Genomic DNA, 27,047 nt, shown 5'->3' with positions numbered 1-27,047 from the left:
ATCCTGGTTGATTTCACAATATTTAAAAGTCAAGGGGAGGGAATTCCCTGGCGATCCAGTGGTTAGGACTTGGTGCTTTCACTGCTGAGGGCTCGGGTTCCATCCCTGGTCAAGGCCCCATAAGCCGTGGGGCATGGCCAAAAATTAAAAAAAAAAAAAAAAAAAGTTAATGGGCATATAGTAGTTTTTCTTTTAGAGTTCATTTTGTGGAAATATTATACTAGAAAGAATGAAAATATTAACGTTTTCCATTCAGAAAAGTTTAATATATATTAAATAATTATATTTTAAATAAAAATATATATTACTTAATATATATTTAATTTTGGTTTAAGTTTTTCTTCAATTTATTCAACACTGGAAAAAAAGAAAGAAAAGAGAAAAAGAAATATTCAGGTAATTTGCATTGTTTGACTTTAAAAGACAGTTTTAAGTTAGGGATAGAATATTCTTTAATTGGAAGGTAGAGCATGAAAGCCAAGCCAGATAATAAAACATCATGACTTTTGACCACTTAGAAAATTATAGCAAATAAATATGATCTAAAAGGAAATTCAAAAATTCCCAAATGTTGAAAATACATACATTTCCTGACTTAGGGTCCGTCCTGCAATAAGTTAGTACACCCAGATAAGATTAAAAAGTGACAAAATGCTGAATTTAGAACTGCAAAGTAAATTTATTAAGTGGCTGCCAGTTAAACTGCCAAATAATGAGTTTAATAAACTGCTTACAGAATCACAAGTTTCAACTGAATTTACACTGAGGCTTACCAGTGGTGGATATATACAAATAGAAGAGTTGATCATCTCAGAGTATTTGAGGGCAAGGAAAATATAGAAAACTCTTTTTTTTTTGCAATGAAGTTTATGTCCTTAGAAATAAATTCTACCATAATAAGAACATCTAGACCACAGAAACACATTACCAAAAATGTATAGACAGCACAGTCTGAATTTCTGCATTTTTCTTTCTTTGTAGTGGCAGCCATATTGGTTTATTAGTCTAAACTCACACGTCCCTGCACAGACACACCAGGGAACCCCAGACACTTGCCATACAAAGAAAACCTCGGAGTGAGCAGAGAATCAGCAGAGCCACTTGACCTGAAGCAAAGCATTCTTAGTTTTGATGCTTCTCTATAAAAGGGACCTCAAAGTCCAAACAGACCACAAAGAGTTAAGAAGATGTCTGCTTCTACCTTAGCAGGTTCAACGACACACTCTGAAACACAAGTAGGAAACACTTCTATTTTAGGGGAAAATGCCAACTGGAAGCCAGGGTAAAAAAATTTCACCCAGAAGAAAGTCCAATTAACAAAACGATCTCCGTTTGCCCCATCTTTCCCTAATTCACAGAAAAAGAATGTGTATGACTTTTCTTTCAAATCAAACTGAAAAATGTTTAAATGGACGATTTAAAAATGGAAAATCTTATCATGACCTTTTCTAATTCAAGAATAATGACACACAAATATGCGTAACAAAAACTCAACTGGTGGTTGAAGACAGTCGAGCTACAGGCCAGGACGTGGTCACAAATGGTAGAGTGCAGTGGCCGCCTGAGGTCACAGTCATCAAGCTCACAAGGGATACGTCCTGCGTTCCAAAGCAACAGCTCTGTGTCCGGGAGGGATGGCACATCAGGAACTGAGGTCTGTGTATCACTTTCGGGATGAGAACAATGTGCACATAGATTTGGGTCCCTTGATTCTGACAGTCAAAGGGAATTGGGTATTTCTTCCCCAAAGTTAAGGAAAAAACACTTGAGAAAAATGATTTTCTACAAATTATTCTCTATGTCAGGTTTCTTTCTGTGCAAAAAATTCCATGTATATTGAAGAGCAATTAACCATTTACCAACAGAATAGCTGGAAGCCAATAGACCATTACAAAAAAAACCCGCACTACATTATTAAAATTGTAAGACTATTTTTAAGTTCTTAAAAATGGTACTGCACTCAGTGACTAGAGTTTTCATTTTGCGGTACCCCACGCTATACGGAAGCAGGGAAATCAACGTTGCTGGAGGGAGCCATTCTCCCAATTTGCTATTGTTAAAAATGGTCAAGAGTTGCCACATGTTGGGCGCTAATCCTTTAATTTAACGTGCTGCTCAGAGCAACAGTTAAAATTTTGAACAGGTAAACCCGGCTGCTACTCTGTACTCCCCTGTCCCCAAGGCAGGCGCTCTGTTCCCTCCTGTCCTCGCCTCAGCTGAGCAGCGGTCACGGGCAGGCATGTCCCCACCACCCCAGCCCAGGTGGCAGCAGCCTCGCCCCACAACCAAAGCCTCACAGCGTGCAGTCAAAGGCCCGGGGCTTGCTCAGTCCTGCAGTCAGAGGTTCAGGGCGCCTTGTCTGGGTGATTTTCTGTTTGGGATTTTTTGTTTCCTCTTCCTCTTCAGTTTCACTTTCACAGACATGAACCACCACGCTCGGTGTCGACTCGGTTCCCGCGTGAAGTTCGTATTTCTCTCCTGTGGAGGTAAACAGCAAAGGAAGGGTTCCGTCCCTTGGAACTTCTTGCTCTACTCATATTTTCATTGCTCATTATTGGTTTTTCAATCTTTAAATCCTATTTCAGAGAACTTCATCTTGTCTTGGCATTAGAGAACTGATGCTTTAAGGTTCTTAAAGAGTTTTGGCATTTTAAGACATTAGCTAGTACGGAGTACTGAGGTCTTGGGGATTAAAATGTAAGCGCTAATTACTGTTTATGAATAACACAAGTACATCTGCTTAATTTCATAATGGTTTCTGGTTTTCCCTTGGTAGACACCTGTAAGGTTCCGGGCAGCATCAGCAATCTCGTTACTATAGGACCTCAGAGATCCAAGATACAGCTCTGATGTCTAAAAACAACAACTAGCCACTTCCCCTCAAAATGCCTTTTGTATCCCCTATAAAAGACATAACATTATTTTAGGTGGACAACTTGTATGAACAACAACGCTACAGATTTCTTATATTATTTTAAAGGGATGAGAGAGAGAGAGAAATAAAAGAGAAGGAAAAGAAGAAATGAAAAATAAATACAGGAGAAGAGTCTGGAAGGGATGACATGGTATCACCACCAGTTCCCCGATATACTAGTCAACGTGACGTCTGTCTATTCTGATGGCAACTAATATTCACTAACGACCTGTTATATACTAGAATTTATAGCGGTAAAAACCGCAGTTAGATTAATTATTACATATATATCATGTAATCCTTATAACCACGTTGAAAGGTAGCTATTATGATCCCTATTTTGGATTTTAGAGGAGAAAACAGAGGCTCAGAAAATTGAAGCTAAGTAACTTGCTCAAGTTCACAAAGTTAGCAAATGCTAGAATTTGAACCCAGGTTTTATCCTCCATGCTGATCATGCTGTTACTACTTGGCTAGAACACAAATTGCTGAATACAGTCTTTAATACCAAAGTTTCTTGGGAAAAAAAACAGGAGAGACAGAAGTTTGTTACCTGGTCCCAATTTGGAAACAGCACAGAGTAAATCATAATTTATAACAGGCATCGCGTCTTCCCCCTGCTTCCACCCCACTGGAGGCGACGCAGGAGGGGAGATGAGGAACTGTTTGACCGGCTGGGGGGGCAGTAAATACGATTTGTCCTGTGTTTCGCTGGACATCTGTACCTGCAGGGAGGAAGATGTTCAAAATTTGACTGGACTATTTTTTTCACTTTCATCTTTACATTAACTGTAACATCTCTTGGGAGAAAATTTTTAAAAATTAAAAATTTCTCTTTAACAGTACATCTCCCAGTGGCTGGGTCAGGGTCTGTGCCTGTCTGGTTCACCACTGAACACTCAGTGCACAGCACAGAGCATTATGTGCTCAATAAAGATTAGTTGAATAGAAAAATAAATTGGTGGAGAGATGAATGAACAATGAATGGTACTAAGCACTGAATCCCAGTTTTAGAAGAGATTAGGTTATACCATCTCCATCAATTCCACCAAGAGAAGTCCAAACATGGGTTTCATTTGGAGTATGAGATGACAAACCCCTTAATTTTTTTTTTTTATTTTGAAAGCTAAGACCAAGGGAAAAAATTCTGTGTTGAAAATAAAACAGTGCCCTTAACACATCATCTAATGCCTTTATTTCACTAACTCTTCCGAGAAGAAATTGGCTTCTCAGAGTCCTATCAATGTAGGATTAGAATAATAAGCATAGCCAATTCTTGGCAACCCACAGGATCCTTTTCAATTCCAAAGTCTAAAACAGTCTTTCTGTATGTGCCGTGCCTCCTCCCTGCTCACCCCTTGGGCTGGGAGCCATTTTCAAAGGGGTGCCTCATCTGAATCACAGCACACGGAAATGATTCCAGAGACTTCTTTCTCACTTCTTCCAAGGATGTCCCAGCATGAGTGCCATTCTAGATGCACAGGAGAAAAGTTAATTCACTGGCCTTAAGGTGTTAGGGCTTAACCTTCTCAACCCCAGTTGAGAAAAGCTGCCAGAAAAATGAATTCCTTAAACTGAATAAAAAAGAGGTTGAAACTCTTTTCATGTTTAAGCAAAACAAAGTTAGGGCGGCAAATATGCTTAATAAATAAATGTATATATCTGTAAAATAAAGGAAAACATATTTTTCTCCTTGGCGATTGTTCATATCAAAGACCTCTGGCATAATAATAGAGAAAGTGGAGAACTGACAGTATTTCTGGATGGAGGAAAACAAGTTTAGAGAACACTGCCCTCTGCACCATGAAGTACCTGTGCGAAATACAGCTTCAGCTTCTTCCCATTGAAGTCTGTCTCGTGGAGTTCTATTCGAGCCCGCGCTGCTGCTTCAGGTTTGCTGAAATTTATTCGGACTCTTCTAAAGCTTTTAAACAGCTGAAACGTAACTTGGTCATCATAGATGGTGAAAAGCGCTTCAAATCTCTCCTACAAATTGAGGGGCAGCCAGGCAGAGAGAATGGGGGCGGGGGGAGAAACGACAAACCTTTACCAAGAGGAAATTTAAGTCATTAAACATAATTAATGGGATAGAACTCATTATAATTTGCCTTTTTCCCCAAAAAAGCATTTTTTTCTTGTAGGTATACAAGAACAGGTATCCTGTTAGTCATATGCTAAATTCTGCAGTTTGCACTTATTCTAAAAATAACCTTATTAAATATAGTGTAGATTCATATTATAAAATCATATGTAAAGTATTATAAAATAAACGTAAGGTATAAAAATCAAAAAAACATTCCCAATTATAGAACAAAAACATTACTATCATTTTGAAGTCCACAGTGTGTCAGAGTTTCTACCCCCATCCTATTCCTTTCCTGCTTCAAAGTAACCATTTTCTGGAATTTTGTGCTTATCTTTCCCTTGCTTTTCTTTATAGTTTTACAACATTTATATGGATCCCTAAATATTGCATCATTTTGCACATATTCCTCTGTAACTTGCTTTTTTTTTTTTTTTTTTTTTTTCCGGTATGTGGGCCTCTCACTGTTGTGGCCTCTCCCGTTGTGGAGCACAGGCTCCGGACGCGCAGGCTCAGCAGTGATGGCTCACGGGCCCAGCCGCTCCACGGCATGTGGGATCTTCCCGGACCGGGGCACAAACCCGTGTCCCCTGCATCGGCAGGCAGACTTTCAACCACTGTGTCACCAGGGAAGCCCTGTAACTTGCTTTTTGTTCCTAAGATTCTTCCTTGTTGCTGCGTGTAACTGTGAGCTATCCTTTTCATGACTGTATAGTATTCCATTGTAGAGCCATACCACAATTCCTCTAGTGCTGCTGGAATCTGGACTGCCTCCAGATTTTGCTACTACAGTGCTGCTATGAACATTCTTTGTACCATATGCATGAGTTTCTCTGAAGTGCAATCCCTGGGCCTTAGCACTGGCACATCTTTAACTTTAGTAGATGTTGCCAAATAGTTTTCCAAAGAGCTTATATCAGTTTACTCTCTAAGAGTGAATGTGTGTTCTGGTTGCATCATATCTATGCCAACATTTTATAAAGACCTTTAAATTTTTATCAATGTGAAGTAGGGAATATGAAATGGGCTCTAATTTTGGTTATAATTCACGTTTCTCTGAATAATAAAGAGGTTGAACCTCGTTTCATGTTTATTGGCCATTTGGGGCTCCTCTTACTGTGAGGTATCTGTTCATATCTTTTGTCCATTTTTCTATTGGGTTGTCTTTTTTTATTGAGTCATGGGAGTTCTATAGAGATACTAATTCTTTGTCAATTATAGGTACCATAAATATTAAAATTTGAACATAACTAAATGTATCCACTTTTTCCTTTTGTGTTGTGTCTTGAGAAATCCTTCTGCACTCTGAGATCACAATGATATTCTCCCGGATCGTCTTCTCTAAGTTTTATGGTTTTACCTTTCCTGTTTAAGTCCTTACTTAAAATAAAACAGATGTGTATGAGGTGCCCCCCCTCACCCCAGTAACCACCATCTCTTTTTCTATCACTCTAGATTAGATTGTATTTTTTAGCATTTTGTATAAATGTACTTTTGGTCTGTGTGTGGGGAGGTCCAGGTTTCTTCCCTGAGCATAATCATTTTGAGATTCATATTACTGGGTTCTCTTTTGTGGTCCTTCTTATTGTCAAGTAGAATTCCACTGTAAGGATGTTTACCCATGTACCCGCTGATGGACATTTGGGCTGTTTCTAGTTTTGAACTATTAGGTATTAGGCTGCTATGAACATTCATGTACACATTTTGGGTCGATACATGATTTTATTTCTTTTGGGTAAATACCTAAGAGTAGAATGGCTGAATTGTATGACAAGTATATGATCAACTTTTCAGAAACTGATTTTCAAAGTGATTGTACCATTTTACATTTACACCAACAGTGTATAAGAGTTCTAGCTGCTCCACATTCTCACTGTTTGGTATGGTCAGTCTTCTTAACTTCAGCCATTGTACTGGGATACAGTATTATCTCACTGTAGTTTTAATTCACACTTCCCTAATGACTACTGATACTGAGTATCTTTTCCTAAGTTTATTTGCCATCTCTATAATTTCTTGGGTCAAGCGTCTATTCAAATCTTTTCCCACTTTTAACTTGGGCTATCCTTCTTATTAAGTTGTAAGAGTTCTTTTATGTATTCTATATAGAAGCCCTTTGTCAAATCTATGTCTTTCAAATATTGTCCTTGCTTTCCTTTTTCATTTTGAAAGAGTATCTTTTGAAAAGCAAGTTTTTTTTTTGTTTTGTTTTTGGATGAAGTGTTGACTCTGTGTGTTGACTTAAAAAAAACCTTTGTGCTTTTTCAGGGAGATCAGCTCGGTGCTTTGTGACCAACTAGAGGGATGGGATAGGGAGGATGGGAGGGAGGGAGACGCTAGAGGGAAGAGATATGGGGATATATGTATATGTATAGCTGATTCACTTTGTTATGAAGCAGAAACTAACACACGATGGTAAAGCAATTATACTCCAATAAAGATGTTAAAAAAAAAGAACTGTATCAAGTATAAACGCACGTAAGTATAAAAAATAAAGACAATAAATAACTTAAAAAACCCCACAAAAAACCTTTGTGCTTTTTGTGTCATATTTAGGAAATCTCAGCCGTACCCAAGGTCACTAAGATTTTTTCCTATGCTTTCTTGTAGACGTTTTATAGCTTAGTTCTTACGTTTAGGTCTATGATCCACCTCAAGTTAATTTTTGTATGTGAGACAAGGGTCAAAGTTCATTTTTTATCCCATACGGCTATCCCTTTGTTCCAGCACCCATTGTTGAAATGATTATCCTTTCCCCTGTGCACTGAAAACTATAAGACATAGTTGAAAGAAATTAAAGACCCATATAAGTGGAGAGATAGAATTCTTTCTCCTTGGGGAATCACCTTTCTGACACTGTTGGCTCTCTCCATGTATGTTTATTCACTTTTCATTAATTCCTGCTCTTTATTCTTTTCTTTGAGTTTTTTTCCTATCACCTTAAGATGGATGCTTACTCCATTAGTTTTTCAACTTTTCTCATTTTTAATATAAGCATTTTAAAAATATACATTTCTAAGTATTCTTTTAGCTGTCCCCACAAGTTTTAATATATATTATTTTCACTATCATTTGATTCTAAATACTTCAGTCTAATTTCCATTATGATTCTTCCTTGTCTCATGAATTGTTTAGATGTTTCTTAAATTTCAAATAAGTTTCAGGGAAGTTCAGGTTCAGCTTGAACTTCACATCCAGCCCCAGGCTTCTATTGGAGTAGAGAGAACTGCCTGTAGATGGTCCGATGGCCCCCAGTCAGGGACAATGTCGTCCACATGGTGGTATCTTTCCTGTGACTTCAGTGACCGAGCACTGGCTTTGATGAACAAGTACAAAACCCACCTCTGCATTTGCAAGGGGGACATGAGTACACACCATCCATTCCTGAGGCTCTCTGCTCACTGGCCTTTAGCATGGGTAAAACACTCCTTTTTGCATCCAGTAACAGAGACTCTTCACTTCTTCAAACATGAGACCACAAAAGGAAGACCTAAGGAGGAATTCACAGCCTGGACAGATCACTTCAGCAAGGTCTTATGGCTTCTACCAGCCACTTATCTTCTGAGCACAGAACTCTGGAGCTTGGCTGTCTGTGTTTAACTCCTGGCTCCATTACACATCTGTGTGACCTTGGGCGAGTTACTCACTTTTGCTGTGCCTACAGTTTCCTTATCCATTAACTGAGGATAGTAAAAGTACTCACTTCATTGGGTTATTGGTGATAGAAAGAGAGACCATTTAAAGGTCTTAGAACAATACATAGGGAGTATTATCACTATTATTAACAGAAATAGGTAGAGCTGTGGCAATAATCCATTTGCCATTCTGTGGTCACATAAATAGCTGTTCTACTGTGTGATGTGGATTCCCCAGGAAGGAGGTAAATACACAGCGATGACAGGGTGAACTAGATAGCAGGTACCACGGAGGTCGCCAGTGGAAAATTAAAACCTGCCCTTCCTGACAGTCCTTTAGTGTAATTCAGATGCATCGAGCTGATGGAGCAGTCACCTAGGAGACATGCCCTCCCAGGAGTCTCGGTTGCAGTGGGTGATACAGTGAACCACTAATTAACAGAATCAGTGTCCATCTTCCCAGGATTCTTCTGAACTTGACCTATGACCCTGACCCCTTGAAGCAGAGGACACTGCTTCTCTGTTATGACACTGAGGACTCTGCATTACTCTGCTATGAACTTTGACTTGAACTGAGGGAGAGGATAGCAGGGTTTTTTTGTTTTTTATTGTAGCGATAAATTGAATTGTACATACAGAAAAAATACACTATTTCCATGCCAGTGGCTTTTAATCTTCCTTATTAATTTTGTCTTTTTGTTTTGTTTTCTATTTCATAAAGTCAACTGTTTGGTGATGGCCTTGGAGGTGCTTACTATGTATGTATTCACGGCGCCAAGCTTGCACAGAATGAAAAGCCACTTAAAACAAATGGAAACGGCTGATATGAAGCTATCACAGTATGCATGAAAATGTGGAGGAGCAAGACACGATTCCTCTTCGTCAAGGTCAGTTACGTACAAAGACCAAGAAACATTTCATTCTCGGGCTTGTCCGTGTGCTTAAGGATTGGCAGTAACTTGAGCTCTGTTCCAGTTCTTTGGTCTCCATCTAGATCTTTGTGTGTACGTGTCTTGATAAATTCTTTCTCACTGTTCATCCACTCACTCATTCAATAAGGCCAGGTACTATCTTAGATATTGAGGCTAAAACAAGGAACAATATTGATTGTGTGATTTATTCCAGGGTAGACGTTCATTTCCTTTCCGGTGGTGTTTTCTTCATGGACATTAGAGAATGAAGGTGATTTTTCAAGTTAGGGACCCATCTTTCCAAAGACATGTAAACTTGAAAGAATGTCAGAAACAAGTCTGAGAAGGAAGTGTATTATTTGTTCCTTTAAAAAGAATAAGGCATCCTTCCTCTTCCTGAACATTCGGTTCAGAAGCCTTCAGGTGTAGCCAAGTAAGGTTGGGGTGCCCATGCTGATGGGGAGCCTGGAGCAGGGTGTCAGATACAGGTGGGTTAAGGGGGGCAGACACCAGGGAGGGAGGCAGGCCCAGCATGGGGTACGGGAGCCCAACAAGGATGAGGACAGTGTGCCCACATAGGGGTAGCCCAACACAGGGTGCTGAAGCTCAGTGGGGTGAGGTGGATGTCCATGCAGGAAGACTGCCCAGAGCAGGGCAAGAGGGAAGGTATCCAGCAAAGGGGCAGGCTGATGGCGCGAGAAGGCCGAGGAGGGGACCTGCTCAGGAAGGCAATCCAGCCTGGAGCTCGGAGCCCAAGTGGGTAGGGATATGTCTGTAGGAGGCCAGCACAGGACACTGGATCCTGAGCAGGGTAAGGAGGGCACCCACGGGAGTATCAGAGCCCAGGTGGGGTGAAGGGGACTTTCCTGTGGTGGGTCTGGGTGCAGGGTGGGACCTGACACGGGGTGTTGGAACACAGGTGGGTGTCCACATGGGAAAGGGGTTGGGTGGTGATTTAATTTAAGGTGATACAGAAGAAGTGATTGAATAAGTAACTATAATAAGATAATGGAAGCTAGTTATCTCTCTGTCAGAGAAAGGAGTTACAGATTTGAAAAGGAAGAAAACTAGAAACAACTCTTTAGTGTTGGACTGGAGCTGGAAGTATACGTGTAAACACAGGTATGTATGCAAATATGTTCATTTGCACATAGTTCCCATCTCTGTGCCAGAGGCCTAGGAACAGTGAGACTCCAAGAGCACCCGGCACACAGCTAACTCCTATCTCGGTTCCTAAATATGACTGTTCTCCATTGAAAGGAATCAGGGCTCCTCAGAGGAATGGCTGATTCCAGCGCTGGGGCAGGGAGAGTACAAGATAATTCTGGAATAGTTTGTTATGCTATAAAGTTTAAAGAGGTACCCAAAGAGTGATGGGCACATGTCAAAAAGACACAGAGACCACCTGGAAGGGGCAAGTGCTGGCCAAACCTGGGACAAAAGTGAGCATAAAATCGTGACAGTAACAGATTATAACCAACGAATGAAATAGGAAATCACGAATCTTGCTGATATGAGTAAATATGTTTAAAACTTGACGGGGATACAGGATATTTACTTTCATAGTAACTCCCACAAAGTACTTATTAATTACAAGGAAAAAAAGAATAACTCGACAGTGCAGAAACCTGGGAGACACTGTCTTAATCAACGGCTCAAAGTGAATTTCATTGGTAATAGGACAAATTAAAGATGGATGTGAGAAGAGGACAGCATCACTTCTGGGATGTTCCTGCCAAAGGTGCACAACCTGACTGACCCTGAAGAAACAGTTTTCAGCCAAACCCAAACCGAGAGATGGGCTACAAAACGACCAGCCTGCAGTCTCCTAGAGGGTGAGCATCCTGAAAGGCAGGGAGGACTAGGAATTGTTTCAGACTGAAAGAGACTAAAGAGACCTGACAACTGAATGCACTGCATGATAAGGGACTGGATTTTTGATGTTGTTGTTGTTATAAAGGACATTACTGGAACCACCGCAAATCTGAGTAGGGTCGGAGAATTAGAACAATGTAATGTATCAGTGTTGATTTCCTGAATTTTGTTTTTTCTCTTAGAATGCCCTTGTTTGTAGCAAATACAAATTAAAAAATTGTGGGTGATGGCCACCATTGCTGGCAACTTACTCTTAAAATGGTTTGGGGAAAAAAGTCCTTTGTACACCCAAACCAGTAAAAGTATTTCAATACGCACTGCCAATATACTTTATTTATTTATCTACTTTTAAATTTATATACATACACACATACCCATACACACACATATTATGGACATGTTGTGCTATTCCAATATAATATGCCCTATAAAACTTATAAAAATAGAAATGTAAATCAGATAAGAAAATAAAACAAACAGCAAAGACATGGTTACTGAAATTAATTTAGGAGGGCTCAACATAAACGCTGGCGAGTGCTGGTACCCTGACCTTGTAGATAATCTTCCCAGTTTTTTATTCATCACATATTTAATGCACAGCAAGGCTCAAAAGCTGGGCTCTGTGACAGGCAATATAGAGGTGACACACGTGCCTATTCCGAGCTCGCTCACTCCTGAATTATCCCACCCTCCCCCATGGGAGCACCCTGCTTTGGAGAGATTAGGAACACATACACATGGGTAATCTAGATGTTTCTTAGAACCCAAGGACCTTAAATCCTACATTGATTTGGGGACCGGCAGATCTTTTCCAACTGAAATTGAGATTACTGGGGAAAAAAAGCTTCAATGCAGTTATTTGTTTTGAGAAAGATTAAAAAAAAAATTATAAGGCATTTCAACTATATACACACATGAGAGAAAAGTTATTTAAATTATGTTAGGGGACTTCCCTGGTGGTCCAGTGGGTAAGACTCTGTACTGCTAATGCAGGGGTCCCGGGTTTGATCCCTGGTCGGGGAACTAGATCCCTCATGCCGCAACTAAGAAGTCCACATGCCGCAACTAAGAAGCCCGCATGCTGCAACAAAGATCCCGTGTGCCGCAACTGAGACCCAGAGCAGCCTAAATAAATAAATATTTAAAAAATTATGTTAGGATAAATCTCAATTAAATTATAGGAAGTATTAAATATTATACTGGTTCTTTCTCATTATTCGGTGACTTCAAACGTCACTTCTTCAGACAGGCCTTCCCCAACCACTCTAGTTAAAAACTGTCACCCATCAAGTCACTCTCTACCCCTCCACTATTTTATTTTCTTCACAGCAATACTTGTTATTATCTGAACTTCTGATTCACTTGTTTGCACGTTAAATATATTTATCTCCTTAATGTTCCATCAGGGCTGGAGAGTCACTGTGTTCACCACTGTCTCCCCAGAACTTTAACTGTGGCTGGCACAATGCTCAATAAACACTTACTGAATACACAAACCAAGATCGAATGTGGAATCTGTAAACCAATTGTCTCTAAGAACATGACAGCTAACCTGACTATTCAGTGATCTCTTAATATGGCCGATAATTAGGATACCTAACTAAATGATCTAAGACCCTTTTTAACTCTTGTTTTTGAGACAAAGTATTTACAATGGAAGCTACAAATATAATTGAAGATAACTGAAGATAGCTTCTTCATTTCAAAATCTTATATTTGTAATTTCCTAAATGTTATATATACGATGCGGTGGTCTGAGGACCCAGCACTAGTCCATGAACTTCGCTACTGGTCCACAACAAGGTTTGGCATAGAAATTGAGAGAAAGGGTCTAGGAACATTTTAGCAAGTTTACACTGCTGTGACATTCTTATTGCATTTTACAAATCTGTGACAGTTTGGAGGAAAAACCTGGTCCTTCACTAAGCGATAAATTTGAGAAGCATTCATCTACAGTTTATGCAAAAGTGTGTTAAAAAGGAATAAAAATGTTAACTACCAGACTGGCAAACATTTTCAATTCTGAAAATATAAAGTATTGGTGATGCTATGGAACAATGGGAACTCTTCTACACGGCTGGTAGGAATGCAAACAGGTACAACTTTAGAGACTATCTGACAGTTTCCACTAAGATGGTGAAAATGCGCAACCTGACAAGCCAGCAACGTCATTCCTGCTTATATACCCCGAGGAGACGCCCCACCCTCACCCTCACATATACAGGACACACACAGAACACTTACAACATCACTGTTGCAATAACAACATCTCAAAAATAACCTAAAGGTCCAACATTAGAATGGGTAAATAAAGAATGGCATATTGGTAAAACAGGACAGTATACAGCAAGCGACACTGAACACATATCTTAACATGGATTAATCTTACAAATATAAGGGACTTCTCTGGTGGCGCAGTGGTTAAGAATCCTCCTGTCAATGCAGGGGACATGGGTTTGATCCCTGGTCTGGGAAGATCCTACATGCCGTGGAGCAACTAAGCCCGTGCACCACAACTACTGGGCCTGCGCTCTAGAGCTCGCGAGCCACAACTACTGAAACCCACGCGCCTAGAGCCCGTGCTCCGCAACAAGAGAAGCCACCGCATTGAGAAGCCCGTGTACTGCAACGAAGAGTAGCCCCTGCTCACCACAGCTAGAGACAGCCCGTGCGTGGCAACGAAGACCCAATACAGCCAAAAATTAATTAATTAATTAATTTAAAAAACCACAAAACTTTGCAGGTCAAAAGAGAGAGGCATGGTATTTAAAAAAAAATCTTACAAATATAACATGGAGAAAAAACATATAATTATGCCATTTATAGAAAATTTTAAATTATGTAAAATTCTATGTATTCCATTAGTGTTATAGTTTTCAGCATACAGATCCTGCACATATTTTGTTGGATTTATCTTTAAGTATTTCATGGTGCTACTGCAGTGTTTTTTAAGTTTCAATTTCCAAATGTTTACTGCTAGTATAGAGACATGTAGTTGATACTGTATATTGACCCTGTATCCTACAACCTTCTTAAACTCACTTATTAGTTCTAAGAGTTTTTATGTAGATTCCTTTCTAAATAGACAATCTTGTCAACTGAAAATAGAGCAAAATTTAAAAATAGTATACATACATACACACAGTATTAGGCTGAACCAGAAGAAACGCCAATACAGGTATCCACCACTTTTTGAAAGTTTGCTTTATGCTGCTTTGCTTTTACAAAAGACCTACATTAGTACCTGTTTTCACTAACTGAAAGAAATCCAAAGAGGATGTTTCCCTTTTACAAAAAAAAGGCGAAAATCGCACTCAGCATCTGTTTTGCAGCAGCTGTTATAGAGGCAGTGCACACCACAAGCGGTGAGAGTGGCACCACCAAGCTCCGTCCCGGGGAACTATCCTTAGCATCTCAGCATCTCAAGCCACCTTAGCTTTGAACTGTGTCTGTGAGCATCTGTGCTCTACCTTGATTTATTCTGTGCATCCTTTGGTAAGATGTGTCCTAAGGAATTGCTTCTTCATTTTATACCGTTTCAGCTTACAAAAGGTTTTGTAGAAACACTCTACTTTTGGAGAAAGGGGGAAACCTGTATTTGACCATTTTGGCCTACAGATACACCAATTTCATACGGTTAAACTTAATAAAAAGTTAAAATTGCATGGGAAATGATAAACATGGAGTTCAGGACAACGCTTATCTCTGGGAGAAGACAAAAGGAGTTCAATTTATTAGTAAAATTTTATTTGCTAAATTGGGTGGGCACGTGGTTTTTCTTTATATTAGTCTTTATCCTTTCTGCACAAGCTAAAAATTGCCCCTTTTTTGAGAGCCTGAGACAGTGCCTTTACACAGGAGGAATAACCAAACTTGTAAGTTATTCACCTGTGTCTTGCCTGGGCTCCTTGTGAAAGCAGAGGCCGAGGCAAGGGCACACACAAGGAGCTTGTTTTGGGAAGTGACCTCATGTGACAAGGTGGGAACAGGGAAGAAGGGAAAGCCCGTCCTCCTTCTGTCCAGGTTGTGTTACCAAGCTGGTCACCTCTGTGAGCAACTGGGGCTTGATCCTGCTAGGAGCACTCTGAGGAACCAGAATCCAAGGAACTGGTGGCTGGAGAGTAGAGGAGAAGGGACGTATTCACTGGCTTCAGCCCCCCACTGGTCTAGGATTGCCCTGTGAGATGTTAATTAACTCCCTCACACTGCTACGTCTGCACCTGCATCAATACGGACGAGCATCTGTGCACAGTCAGCAGAGAAACACTGGGACAAAGAGTAAGATATCCACAGTGCCACGGAGGCCAGCTGCTGTGGGGTTACACCTGCACATTACACCTGCACACAGGTGAGTACGCTCACAACAGCTGGAGTGAAAACGTGGGCCGAAAGCATGCAAAAGAGGTGCCCATACATATATACATATGTAGTACACACACATATGTACATATTATATATATATTATATATGTATAAAAGCACATTACAAAGAATGATAAAGTCAAGAAAAAGGGGAGGTTGCATTTTTTTTGTGGTAAAATATACAAAACGCAAAATTTACCATTTTAACCATTTTTAAGTGTACAATTCAATGGCATTAAGTATATTCACACTGCTGTACATAACCACTATCCATCTCCAGAACTTCTCATCATCCCAAATTGAAACTCTGTAGCCATTAAGCTGTAACTCCCAATTCCCCACTTCTCACAGCCCATGGCAACCACCATTCTACATTCTGTCTCATATAAGTAGAATCATACGATATTTATCCTCTTGTGTCTGTCTGGTTTATTTCACTTAGCATAATGTCTTTCAAGGTTCATCCACAGCATCAGAATTTCATTCGTTTTTAAGTCTGGATAATAGTCCATTGTATGTATACACTGCATTTTGTTTATTAACTTATCCGTTGATAGACATTTGAGTTGTTTCCACTTTTTGCCTATTGTGAATAATACTGCTGTGAACATTGGTGTACAAATATCTGTTGGAGTCCCTGCTTTCTTTTGTGTATATACCCAGAAGCAAAATCATTGGATCATATGGTAATTCTATGTTTAATTCTTTGAAGAGCTGCCATACCATTTTCCACAGCAGTCACACCATTTTATGTTCCCGCCAGCAATGCACAAAAGGTTCCAATTTCTCCATATCCTTGTCAATAATGGGTGTGAAGTATCTCATTGTGAATTTGATTTGTATTTCCCTAATTATTCATGATGTTGAGCATCTTTTCATGTACTTATTGGCCATTTATACACCTTTGGAGAAATGTCTATTCAAATCTTCTGCCCATTTTTCAATTAGTTGTATATACCCCATTTGGTTTTTGTTGTTGAATTTTAGGAGTTCTTTATATATTCTGGGGATTAATCCCTTATCAGATATACGATTTGAAAATATTCTCTGCACACGTTTTAAATTCTGATAAAGTCCAATTTATCTACTTTTTCTATTGTTGTCTGTGCTTTTGGTGTCCTATCTGAGAAATTAATGCCAAATCCAATGTCAAGAAGCTTTCCCTCTATGTTTCCTTCTAAGAGTTTACAGTTTTAGCTCTTACATTTAGGTCTTTGATCTATTTGGAATTAATTTTTGTATATGGTGTAAGGTAAGGGTCCAACCTCATTCTTTTGCATGTGGATATCCAGTTTTCCCAGCATTATTTGTTGAAAAGACTGTCCTTTCCCCGTTGAATGGTCTTGGTATCCTTGCTGAAAATCATTTGACCATATATGCAATGATTCATTTCTGGACTCTCTGTTCTATTCAATTGGTTAATATGTCTATCTTTATACTAGTACCATACTGTTTTTTTTAAATTGAGATATAATTGACAAGTAAGCACCACACTGCTTTGATTACTACAGCTTTGTATTAAGTTTTAAAATCAGCAAGTGTGAGTCCTCCAACGTTGTTCTTTTTCAAAATTGTTTTGGTTATTTGGGGGTCTCTTGAGAGTCTATGAATTTTAGGATGAGTTTTTCTATTTCTGCAGGAAACATCTTAGGGATTGCACCAAATCCATAGACTGTTTTAGGCAGTACTGACATCTTAACAATATTACGTATTCCAGTCCACGGATATGAATATCTTTCCATTTATTTATGTTGTCTTTAATTTCCTTCAGCAATGTTTTGTAGTTTTCAGTGTACAACTGAAAAATGGGTTCTAAAGCAAGCTCAATTACTCTGTTACTCTGAAACTACTGTATGAGACTTGGCTAGGATTTCTTCCAGCTCTAAACTTCTATGATTCTCTAGTGTTTAATCTAGCCTTGAAGTTAATTAAATTTTTACTAATTCTTGGCCAGAATGGCACTACAGATTCAATTGAACAAATATTTACTGAAACCATATTATGTTCCAGGCACTGTTAAAAATACAGTTCACTTTAACATTCTTCCTTTGAATCCCCTTTTTCAATTCTCAAGTTTAAAACAAATCACTTTCCTCAAAAGATTCATTTCTCCTGGATTGAAGGTTGTATTAGAACACTCAACAATTGATTAGGTCTAAAAACCAGAGACTCAGGGTATTTCAGTTAACTTCCAGATATCATTTATTTTTCTTAAGTAATATTTTCTATTCTTTAAATGGAGGGTATAGAAACCAAATGCTCGACAGAAAGATTATATTATGAATATGATTATACAGACCACAGAAGAATTTGCGCCAGTGTATCTGAAATCACAATTTCAGATTAAATCTTCTACATACTACTTAACCTCACTCAGCTTATAAGTCTGTTTCTCTACCACAGCTCTGTATCACTAATCCTCCACAAATATCTTACATAATCCATTCATTCAACAAACATTTAACAGGTGTTGCCCCGTACTGGGAACTGTATTAGATGCTAAGTGTCACTGATCAAAAAGCAGGACCAGGAGAGCAAGTAGAGATGTCTTAATATACCCCAACCATCGTCATTAGAAAAATAAATCAAATGTCGTATGGTGAGTAGGTCAGTGGAAACAGTTTCATGAGCGAAGGGTAGTGCTTTGCGAAGAGACTAATCCAATAGCCACATGCATTTCTTTATAAAGTCAGTCCTATCGGAACGCTGCTTCGCATCAACATTTACTGAGTCCCCTCAGATACTCAGACCTAAATCAGAAAGGAGAATCACTCCAGTTTCTCCCATCATAAAAACCTAAATTGCATTTTGAAGACCTCTCATGTTCAAACCAGAAGGCTGCTCAATTTTTCCTTATTTTAAGAAAGGGAAAATTGGGGTTAAAAATGTCAAGTTAATAAAATCACACGGAACAAATTCCAATCTGTTACAGAAAAATTAGGTACTAAACCTGCAGTGCTCCAGATGGAGCCGCTGATTAGCTGAGCACATGTATAAGAACTAGCAACCGTGCTGCTGCAGAAACAGAAATGACGAGATAAGCCTTTTCCTCGGTTTATTTTTCTTACAGTTTCCTATATTCTTTACTTTTCCTCCCCCACCTCATGCAATTTTCAAGAAAAACTGATGAAAATGTAGAGCCCAAATCCAGCGATCTAAAATGAAGATTCACCTTCACATGACAATGGCCCCTGTGTTACTCAGTCCACCATTCAGAAGAGGGTAGAAGCGCATTCCAACAATTATAAAATTATCAAGACAAACGCCTTTTCAAACCTGGAGAAAAAACTAAAATTCTTTTGAAAATAAAACATTTAATTGCAATCAGAATGATTTTGTCCATAATCCATCAGAAGTGGTTTTTGTTTTGCTTTGTTTTTTGCACGTATGTGGATGACCTGCACAGACAGGTTATTCCAGAAGAAACTAAAGCAAAATAAGACACTGATAGTGAGAAGCAAACTATAAAGAAAACATTTGATTCTCCTTACACTTTATATCCAATTAATGATCCATATATAATTTTATTATATAAACATTTTATATTCTGCAGCTTCAGATATTATCATGAACTCATAAAATTTACTATGAGTTGTAATGTGAACTGTATGTAATGTGAAGTCCACTGAACTGCTGCTAGAATTTCTGGTGATATGATTTCCAATATAAATTTAGGTTAGATACAACGTCAAATGGTTTTAAAATTGAAAACCAACCAGAATTCATCACTTCGGCAAGTTAAACAAACCCCTAGGCTATAGTAAAAAATGAAAAACTTGGGACAGATAAGATTGTGAGGTTTCTTGAAAAATTCTTACGAATTTTAAGATAAACTAGTAATACATGTGGTTTCTCACAACAGCAAACAACAAAGTCAATGTAATTATTTATTACATGAAAATTTAGAGCTCTTAAAACGTATGAGAAAACTAGGAAGAATGATTTCAAAATGTCTACACTGTGACTGAACTTGGGAAAGAAAATAGCATTTGTAAATGTAAACAAACCCAAACGGTAAAAACCTGGTGGCTGCCACCCTCTCCCTCTCCCCTTCCAGGTCTCCTGTACCTCTAGGCTGGTTTCCACAAGCGCACCCCAACGGGCCCTGCTTTTGGCTCTCCTGCCACTGCTCTGCCCTTTACAGGTTGTGGCTGACCTTCCCAATGTGTAATTCTGACTGCCACTCCTTTGCTCAGAGGCTACTGACCACAGAAGGGCAAGCTCCTTGAGTCTGCAGGATGCCTCACACTCACCTTTCCAGCCCAACTGCTCTTGACGTTGGCTACATCTCACCTCAGCGCCAGCCACACAGAACTGCTCACTACTCCCTGCCGTAAGCGGTCCACCCTCTCCTGATTCAGCTCTTTTGCTCATTCTGTTCCCTCTGGCTGGAACTGCCTTTCCCTTCCCTGCTAAACTCCTACCCAACTCACACAGCTCCTCTGCAATGCGTCTCCCCGTAAGCTCTTTTATTCCAGCTGGCTGTGATCCTACTCCTCTGTTACCTCAGTACTTTCAAGTGTCTCTAAAGGCACGAGTATTCTATCTTACATCAAATTACTGATCATCTCCACTGCAGGACTGTAAACTCTCTGTGGCAGAAGCTGTTTAAATTCCCTGAAGCAACTGGTACAGTGCCTTACACACTGGAGCACTCAAGTATGTACTGAGTCAAACTGTATCAAGTTCTGCTCCATGAGAGTCACTGGAAGGAAAATACTTAGAGGGCATAGATAGCAAATTAAAAGGATCGTGATAGGATTTTTAAACGAAGTCTTAGAACATGCAAAATTCATACCAGTGGCAGAAATATTTTACTTTTGTATGACTAAGACCCACAAGCTTTTGTGAGGTCACGACGGAACCAAAAGCGCACATACAATCTCTTTTTCCAGTTAAATAATGAATGAACTAAAGAAGAGTAACCTTTTAAAAAACTAAACTCAATCATTTTGCCCTGGCCAGGTTGTAGAAAGTAAAACAAGAAATACTAACAACTCTGTTAAAATGAAATCATAAATAGTCCTAATTATGTAATTAGCCCTAGAAAAAGGCTTAAAATAATTCCTTCTTTTGTGAATTAGCTCCCAAGTAATAGGAAGCCAGGCTAAAAATCACTTAGCTTCTCTTTAACCACGGGCTCCAAAAATGAATGACTGCATGAATAAATGGATGAACTTAATAGGACTTGATTCAGAGTTCACTAGAAACCAGTACTTCTCAAAATGTCTGTGGGGAAGGACTGGATTTTAAATATTTCCTATCTGTTGCAGACTGATAGTCTCATAAAGCATAATAAAAATGCCCGAGCAATGTCTAAAGTTTGGTGCACACTTCTCTACTTGTCACGGACCAGTAATAAACTTTGCAAACGGGCAGCGACATGCTGTTTCCCCGAACCCGCACACATTTAACACACTATCAAAGGCAGGGAAAGGCAGGGTACATGCCTACCTTCTGCTCTGGCACCTCAAACACAGCTTCATGGACACTGCAAGCAAAAAGTGAGGTAGGCAGATCACTTAAATCCATCATTTCTTCCAAATCATCTTCATTTTCACCAAAAATCATCTCTTCTTCCTCTTCTTGGTCACTGCTACAGAGATCTGACTGGCTGTCATTCCAAGATTTCATAGTGTCCCTCAGCATTATCCCCTAAAAGCAGGTCTTTTCCGTTCTTAAAGTTCTAAGATGTCTACCAGGCATCTACTGTTAAAAAAAAGAAAACAACAGAGATAAGACTTTGAAGGCCCAATAACGCTCCAATTAATTCTCAAGACAGCGACTCATCAAATGAAGCAATTTTATTCAGGAAAGATCACTCAAAGTTTAAATAACCTCATTACAGTCCTCATAAATGAATTCTATACATACTAATTGGATTTGCTTAGCATACTTTATGTAATATATTTCACTGGCAACGACATATTACGAAAAAAAGGCTGCAAGTTTTCTACTGAAATGGAGCTGGGAGTATAATACAAAATGAGATACTATCAACATGTACACCAGTTTACAAGCAGTAGGAAGGAAAATGTGAACCAGAACTGCCTTTGCATATTTGTTTGGGATTTAGGTCTGCAACACTGAAATTGGCAGAGCAGAATAAAACCCACACTGATTCACTCACCATCTGCACCCTAAAATATGGTCTGCAATAAGCTGACTTTACCTTTTTTTTAAACAATTTGTTCTTTTTGAATACACTCTCGAAGAACTAAGTTACACAGAACCGAAAGTTCTATACAAAGTTGGTCTTTGCTAATATCAGTAATATTTACAACGGGCAAAATCTGACATAGAAGACAATTTTAAAAATGTCCTTTCTCTGAATGCTTAAAAATCAATAATTTAAACCCCAAAGCATGGAGCTGATAGTGTCCCACTGTTAAATAATGAGCAGAGTCTGTCTTATAGGACTGTTTACGTGCATTTTTGTCTCTTCTGATGAACTGCACTCCACATCCACCAAGCAGAGTGCCTTGAACATAACACATTTCAAAATGCTGGAATTTAAGTAATACTTCAGGCACAGAAAAATTAAGTGAGCATGATTATTACTACCTCAATATTCCCTTCGTGATTTTCTCTTTTATTTCAAAGAACACGAAGTTGCAAATATATTGCTTATATAGAAAACAGTACAGAATGTTAATTATGCGAAAAAATAGTGATTTTTTTCCCCCCGTTATTCCACTGCATCAATCAGGAAAGACTAATTCTAAAAAGTAAAATCTTTACTTGTTTTCAGAAACATTTTCCGAGTGTCTACTGCATGCCAAGTACAGCGAGCTATGAGATGAATAAAACATGGTTCCTATCCTCAAGGAGATCCCACCAAAGCAAGAATTTCTTCTCTTCAATAATACCCCCAAAGGACCTTGTTCCATTAACTGGCTCCTATACTTTTAATTTCTCCGTCTCCACCCATTCACTCCTCTTCTTCAGCAAACATACCTCTTCAAGATTCCCCACCCCCACTCCGGCCCAATCTTGAAAAAAGAAAACCTTCCATTTGGAGTCGGCCTGCCCCTCCATCTACCTCCCTCTGTCTCTGCTTCCCCTTTCCTACCAGCTTCCTGGAAAGAGGAGTCTCCTCAACTCCAGTCACTCCTGAATTCAGGACTGCAGGACTCCTGCCACCCTCTTCCAGCTAAAACTGCCCCCATTGGACAGCAACAGCCTCTTCGTGGTGTCCTAATCCCAGGCCTCTGCCTGTCTCTGCAGCTCGGGACCGCCGCCCACCCATTCCTTCTGGGACGTCTCTGTGCCCCTGCCCTCCCCGGGCTCCGTCTTTCCCGGCTCTCCTTCCTCCCCAGCTGCCCTTGTCACTGGCTCCTCTTTCCCTACTCACCCTTTACAACGTCTCTTCGAGGTTTCAACCCCATCCTCTTCTTCATCTTACTCTTCCTGGGTGGTTTTATCAAGGCCCAAGGATTTTAACTACTCCACCACCAGTGTTTCTCAACTTTGTTTCTTGCTTCCCCGTGGTTGACACACACAACACATGTATATCAATACAGTCTCTCGCTTCAATAATTCTTAAGCGGGGAAAGATGTCACCAAAATTGAGGGGGAAGCAAGAGCAGAATCTTGGGCATTGGAGGCGATGATGCGTTGAAAACCTACAGGATCCCGAAAGATTCTCATCTGCCCCCAGGTCTTTCCTGCCTGTGCACACTGAACTCCACCTCTCTCTCCTGAGTTCTAGACTTGTATTTTTAGCTTTCCTTTGAATATACCTATCTGGTACTACAACTGTTTAAAACTTATTCCTTTAAGTAGATGACTGTGCTGGAAATCTCTGATCTGGACAGGGGCGTGCTGGGGGGGAAAATGGCATCTCACTGTGACTTTCATTGTAATCTTTTCTTTAAGCCTAAATTGTCAGGTAGAGTCCGTAGCTTTGTTCATTTCTCTGTTATGTACTTGATTATTTGTTTACAAATCACTCCTAAGCTACCAGAGCTTGAGTACCTTTGAATTCCCAGTCCCTGGCACAGTTTCTAGCTCAGAGTATATGCTTAATAAGGATTACTGAACGCAAGCAGGTAGTATTGTGTTTACCCCTCTGATACGGCAGCACAGACAAAGGAAAATTTAATTCTGCATTAGATTAGAGACAGCTTCCCCAACGGAGGTTATAGTTAGACTTAAAAGATGAACAGAATTTCTGCAGGAAGAGAATGGGGTGCATTCCAGGCGAAGCCAACAGTTCACGGACAAAGGCAGGAAGACAGAAAGAGGAGCAGGCACAAGACCATGAGATCTGGTGTGGCCAGAGTGGACCAGGTTTGGTGCGGATGGCACGAAACAAAGTGAGAAAGGTAGGTTTGGGCCAGGCTGCCTTGAAAGTAGGGTTACAGAGTTCTGACATAAAAATTAGTCAATATTAGCATGGCATTGAAGGTTTTAGGCAGGGAAATGATATAACCAACCTAATTTAACTTTCAGTATCACTAAAAGTGGGCTGTCTTTACCTCTTATCTCTGAGACACTAATGTCTTTATCCTCCCCCTCCCCATTAAAAAGAGGTGAGGGGCTTCCCTGGTGGCGCAGTGGTTGAGAGTCCGCCTGCCAATGCAGGAGACACAGGTTCGTGCCCCGGTCCAGGAGGATCCCACATGCCGCGGAGTGGCTGGGCCCGTGAGCCATGGCCGCTGAGCCTGCATGTCCGGAGCCTGTCCTCCGCAACGGGAGAGGCCACAACAGTGAGAGGCCCATGTACCGCAAAAAAAAAAAAACAGGTGACGAAAACACCTGGCCTGGCTGGAGTGTTAGGGAGCTTTGAATGGCTAGATTTTGAAATTTGAGAAAGTCAAGCTATTTTTGATAAGATTTTCTGTTTGTCTCAAGTTCCTTCCTCCAACCTCTAAAAAAAAGAAAATCAGAGCACAAGAAACAATCCTTCACCTGACTTAAAAAAAAAAATTCTTAGAATGTTACACCTTCATTTCCTGTTTTCTACCTTCATTTTGGGGCAACTTTTTCTTTTGATATAATGTCAAACAGAAAAGTTGTAAGAATAGTATAAGGAATTCCTGTGTACCCTTTTTCTGTATACAATTACTTACATTTTTGCCTATTTTAAAAATCATTCCCTCATTTTAATACATATACATTTTTCCCCAAACCGTTGAGACCAAGATAGGGTATGCCCCCTTTACTCCCAAATACTTCAGTGTATAAGAATAAGATCATTTTCTTATACAACCTACAGTTCAATTATCAAAACCAAGTACTTTAACATTGATATAATATTTTTATCTAAATCAGAGTCGATTTTCACATTTTGTCAGTTATCCCCTATAATATCTTTATAGGTATTTTCCCTTCAATTTTTTTACATTATTGTTAAATTATTTGCCTTTTGTCCCAAGATATTTCAATAATCTTTATAGTATTGCTATATTTTCTTCACTTATACAGTAGTGTATATTTGATACAGCTTAAAAGGATGGATTAATGAAATACCATAGTAACTGCAAACAAGTTTGAACAATATTTAAATATATCTCAGAAAGATTCAGGCTCCATAATCAGACTCCTCTAGATTTAAACTCTGTCCCCTGTATTCTATGTTAGGTAAATTACTTTGCCTCCCTTTCTATTTCCTCAACTATAAAATGGGGGTGATAATAATAATTCTTATCCAATAACGATGTTAGAAGTATTAAATGAGAGAATACATGCTGCGTGCTCAGAATAATGCTTTGCATATAGTTGGTGGTTGATAACTAATTATTTTATATAGGCACAATCTATGTCAATGTATTGTTGGGTCGAAAGGACCCCAATAATATCAGAACCTTCGGTGGAATTTATATTAAAATAACAAAATGAGAAAAATGCACACCCAAATGATCTAATTCCAAGCAACAAAAAGGATACAAAAATAAAACTAAAAAAATAAAACTAATACTTTGTATCATTTCAAGAAAACTGTTCAGTTGCAGATCAATAAAATCAGCTCCAGAGCAACCACTGGTAGTAGTAATATAGCTCCAGTATGAAATCATTTAAAGATTTAAAAACAGACAGCTGGGCTTCCCTGGTGGCACAGTGTTTGAGAGTCCGCCTGCCGATGCAGGAGATGTGGGTTCGTGCCCCGGTCCGAGAGGATCCCACATGCCGCGGAGCGGCTGGGCCCGTGAGCCATGGCCGCTGAGCCTGCGCGCCCGGAGCCTGTGCTCCGCAACGGGAGAGGCCACAACAGTGAGAGGCCCGCGTACCGCAAAAAAAAAAAAAAAAACTAAAAAAACCCCCAGAGAGCTAACTGAGAAAAGGCCATGGTGCACTTTTTATGGGCCTCAAAGAATTTTATGTTGTAATTCAGTGCACACAGTATTAGAGATGTTGTCCTTCATATGACGGTTCTCTTGCTAAAGGCCTGCCATGAGATTTTTTTGGATATAGCTTAAGTCAACATCATCAACTATTTCACAATTTTCTGACATCATAAATGCAGCCAGATTTGAACAGAGAGATATGATCAGAGTCAACCAGTGGAAAAGACAATCCTAGCACATCTGTAAAGAAATCATCTTACAAGGTAACTCAGCCGGTACTTAAGTTGTTTGGTTTTATTAAGGAAAAGAAAAAAATTTACAGAAGTATACAGCCTCTATGCTGATATTACTGGAGTTGTTGCTAACTCTGCCTCACTGCAACTCCTACAAGGCTAACCTGTCCCTCAGTTTACTAACTCAGGGAAATATTGATTGGAAAGGGCTGAACCGATATCCACTAGCTTTTGTAAGCCAAGGTCTGTGCTAATCAGGGTTTAGCATCATCTGCAGCACAACGGTAGCTGTGGCTGGCTTCTGGCAAATTGTTTCTTCATGGAAATATCACATGAGTGGAAAACTCCAAGTAGCATGACCCTCTGCTCTGCTACAAGCCTAGTGACAGAAGTAATCCATCAGGGGAAAATGTCAAGCACATGGATTTGACTCTGCATTTTAAATTCTGATCAGGAAAAGGTAAATTCCTCCTCCTCCTCCAGGATTAAAAAAAGAATAATTTTTCAAAATAGTATGCTTCTCAACTTGGTGCATATTTAAAATACCTTAGCTAGATGCACTTTATTACGTTTTGATGTGCTCAAAATGCTATTGATCAATACTGGAAGCAAACAAAATACCCCATTTCCAGCTCTACAAGTGCCCTGCTGAATAACCTTGGAACAGTCACTTGGCTTTTTGTATTACATTTGTCCTCTCAATATAAAATGAGGAAAATACTCACAGATGCTGTTGAACTACTAAA

General features: G+C 39.5%; 1 protein-coding gene and 1 non-coding gene across 4 annotated transcripts in view; one reads left to right on the top strand and one right to left on the bottom strand.

Annotated features, from left to right (window-relative positions):
- The window catches only part of RCAN3 (RCAN family member 3), a 53,531-nt gene that overhangs the window by 24,548 nt on the left and 1,936 nt on the right, over window positions 1-27,047 (bottom strand). The window contains exons 2-5 of one of the 3 annotated variants that reach the window (XM_060016290.1): window positions 21,234-21,488; window positions 4,727-4,900; window positions 3,468-3,639; window positions 341-2,478 (exon numbers count right to left, since the gene is read on the bottom strand). In XM_060016290.1, the coding sequence (XP_059872273.1) occupies window positions 2,294-2,478; window positions 3,468-3,639; window positions 4,727-4,900; window positions 21,234-21,428 (726 nt within the window). In that variant the 5' untranslated portion in view covers window positions 21,429-21,488 and the 3' untranslated portion in view covers window positions 341-2,293. Of the gene's footprint in view, window positions 1-340; window positions 2,479-3,467; window positions 3,640-4,726; window positions 4,901-21,233; window positions 21,489-27,047 lie in introns of those variants that run through there. The other 2 variants (XM_060016300.1, XM_069540824.1) reach the window with 2 other exon arrangements.
- On the top strand, window positions 12,369-12,441 carry TRNAS-GCU (transfer RNA serine (anticodon GCU)). Its single transcript has one exon. It is a non-coding gene; the product is annotated as a tRNA-Ser (tRNA).

This window comes from Delphinus delphis, chromosome 1 (assembly GCF_949987515.2).
Source record: "Delphinus delphis chromosome 1, mDelDel1.2, whole genome shotgun sequence".
NCBI classification, from domain to species: Eukaryota; Metazoa; Chordata; class Mammalia; order Artiodactyla; family Delphinidae; genus Delphinus; species Delphinus delphis.
The sequence above is the reverse complement of the archived record's forward strand: the minus strand, read 5'-3'. Positions and strand labels throughout refer to the sequence as shown.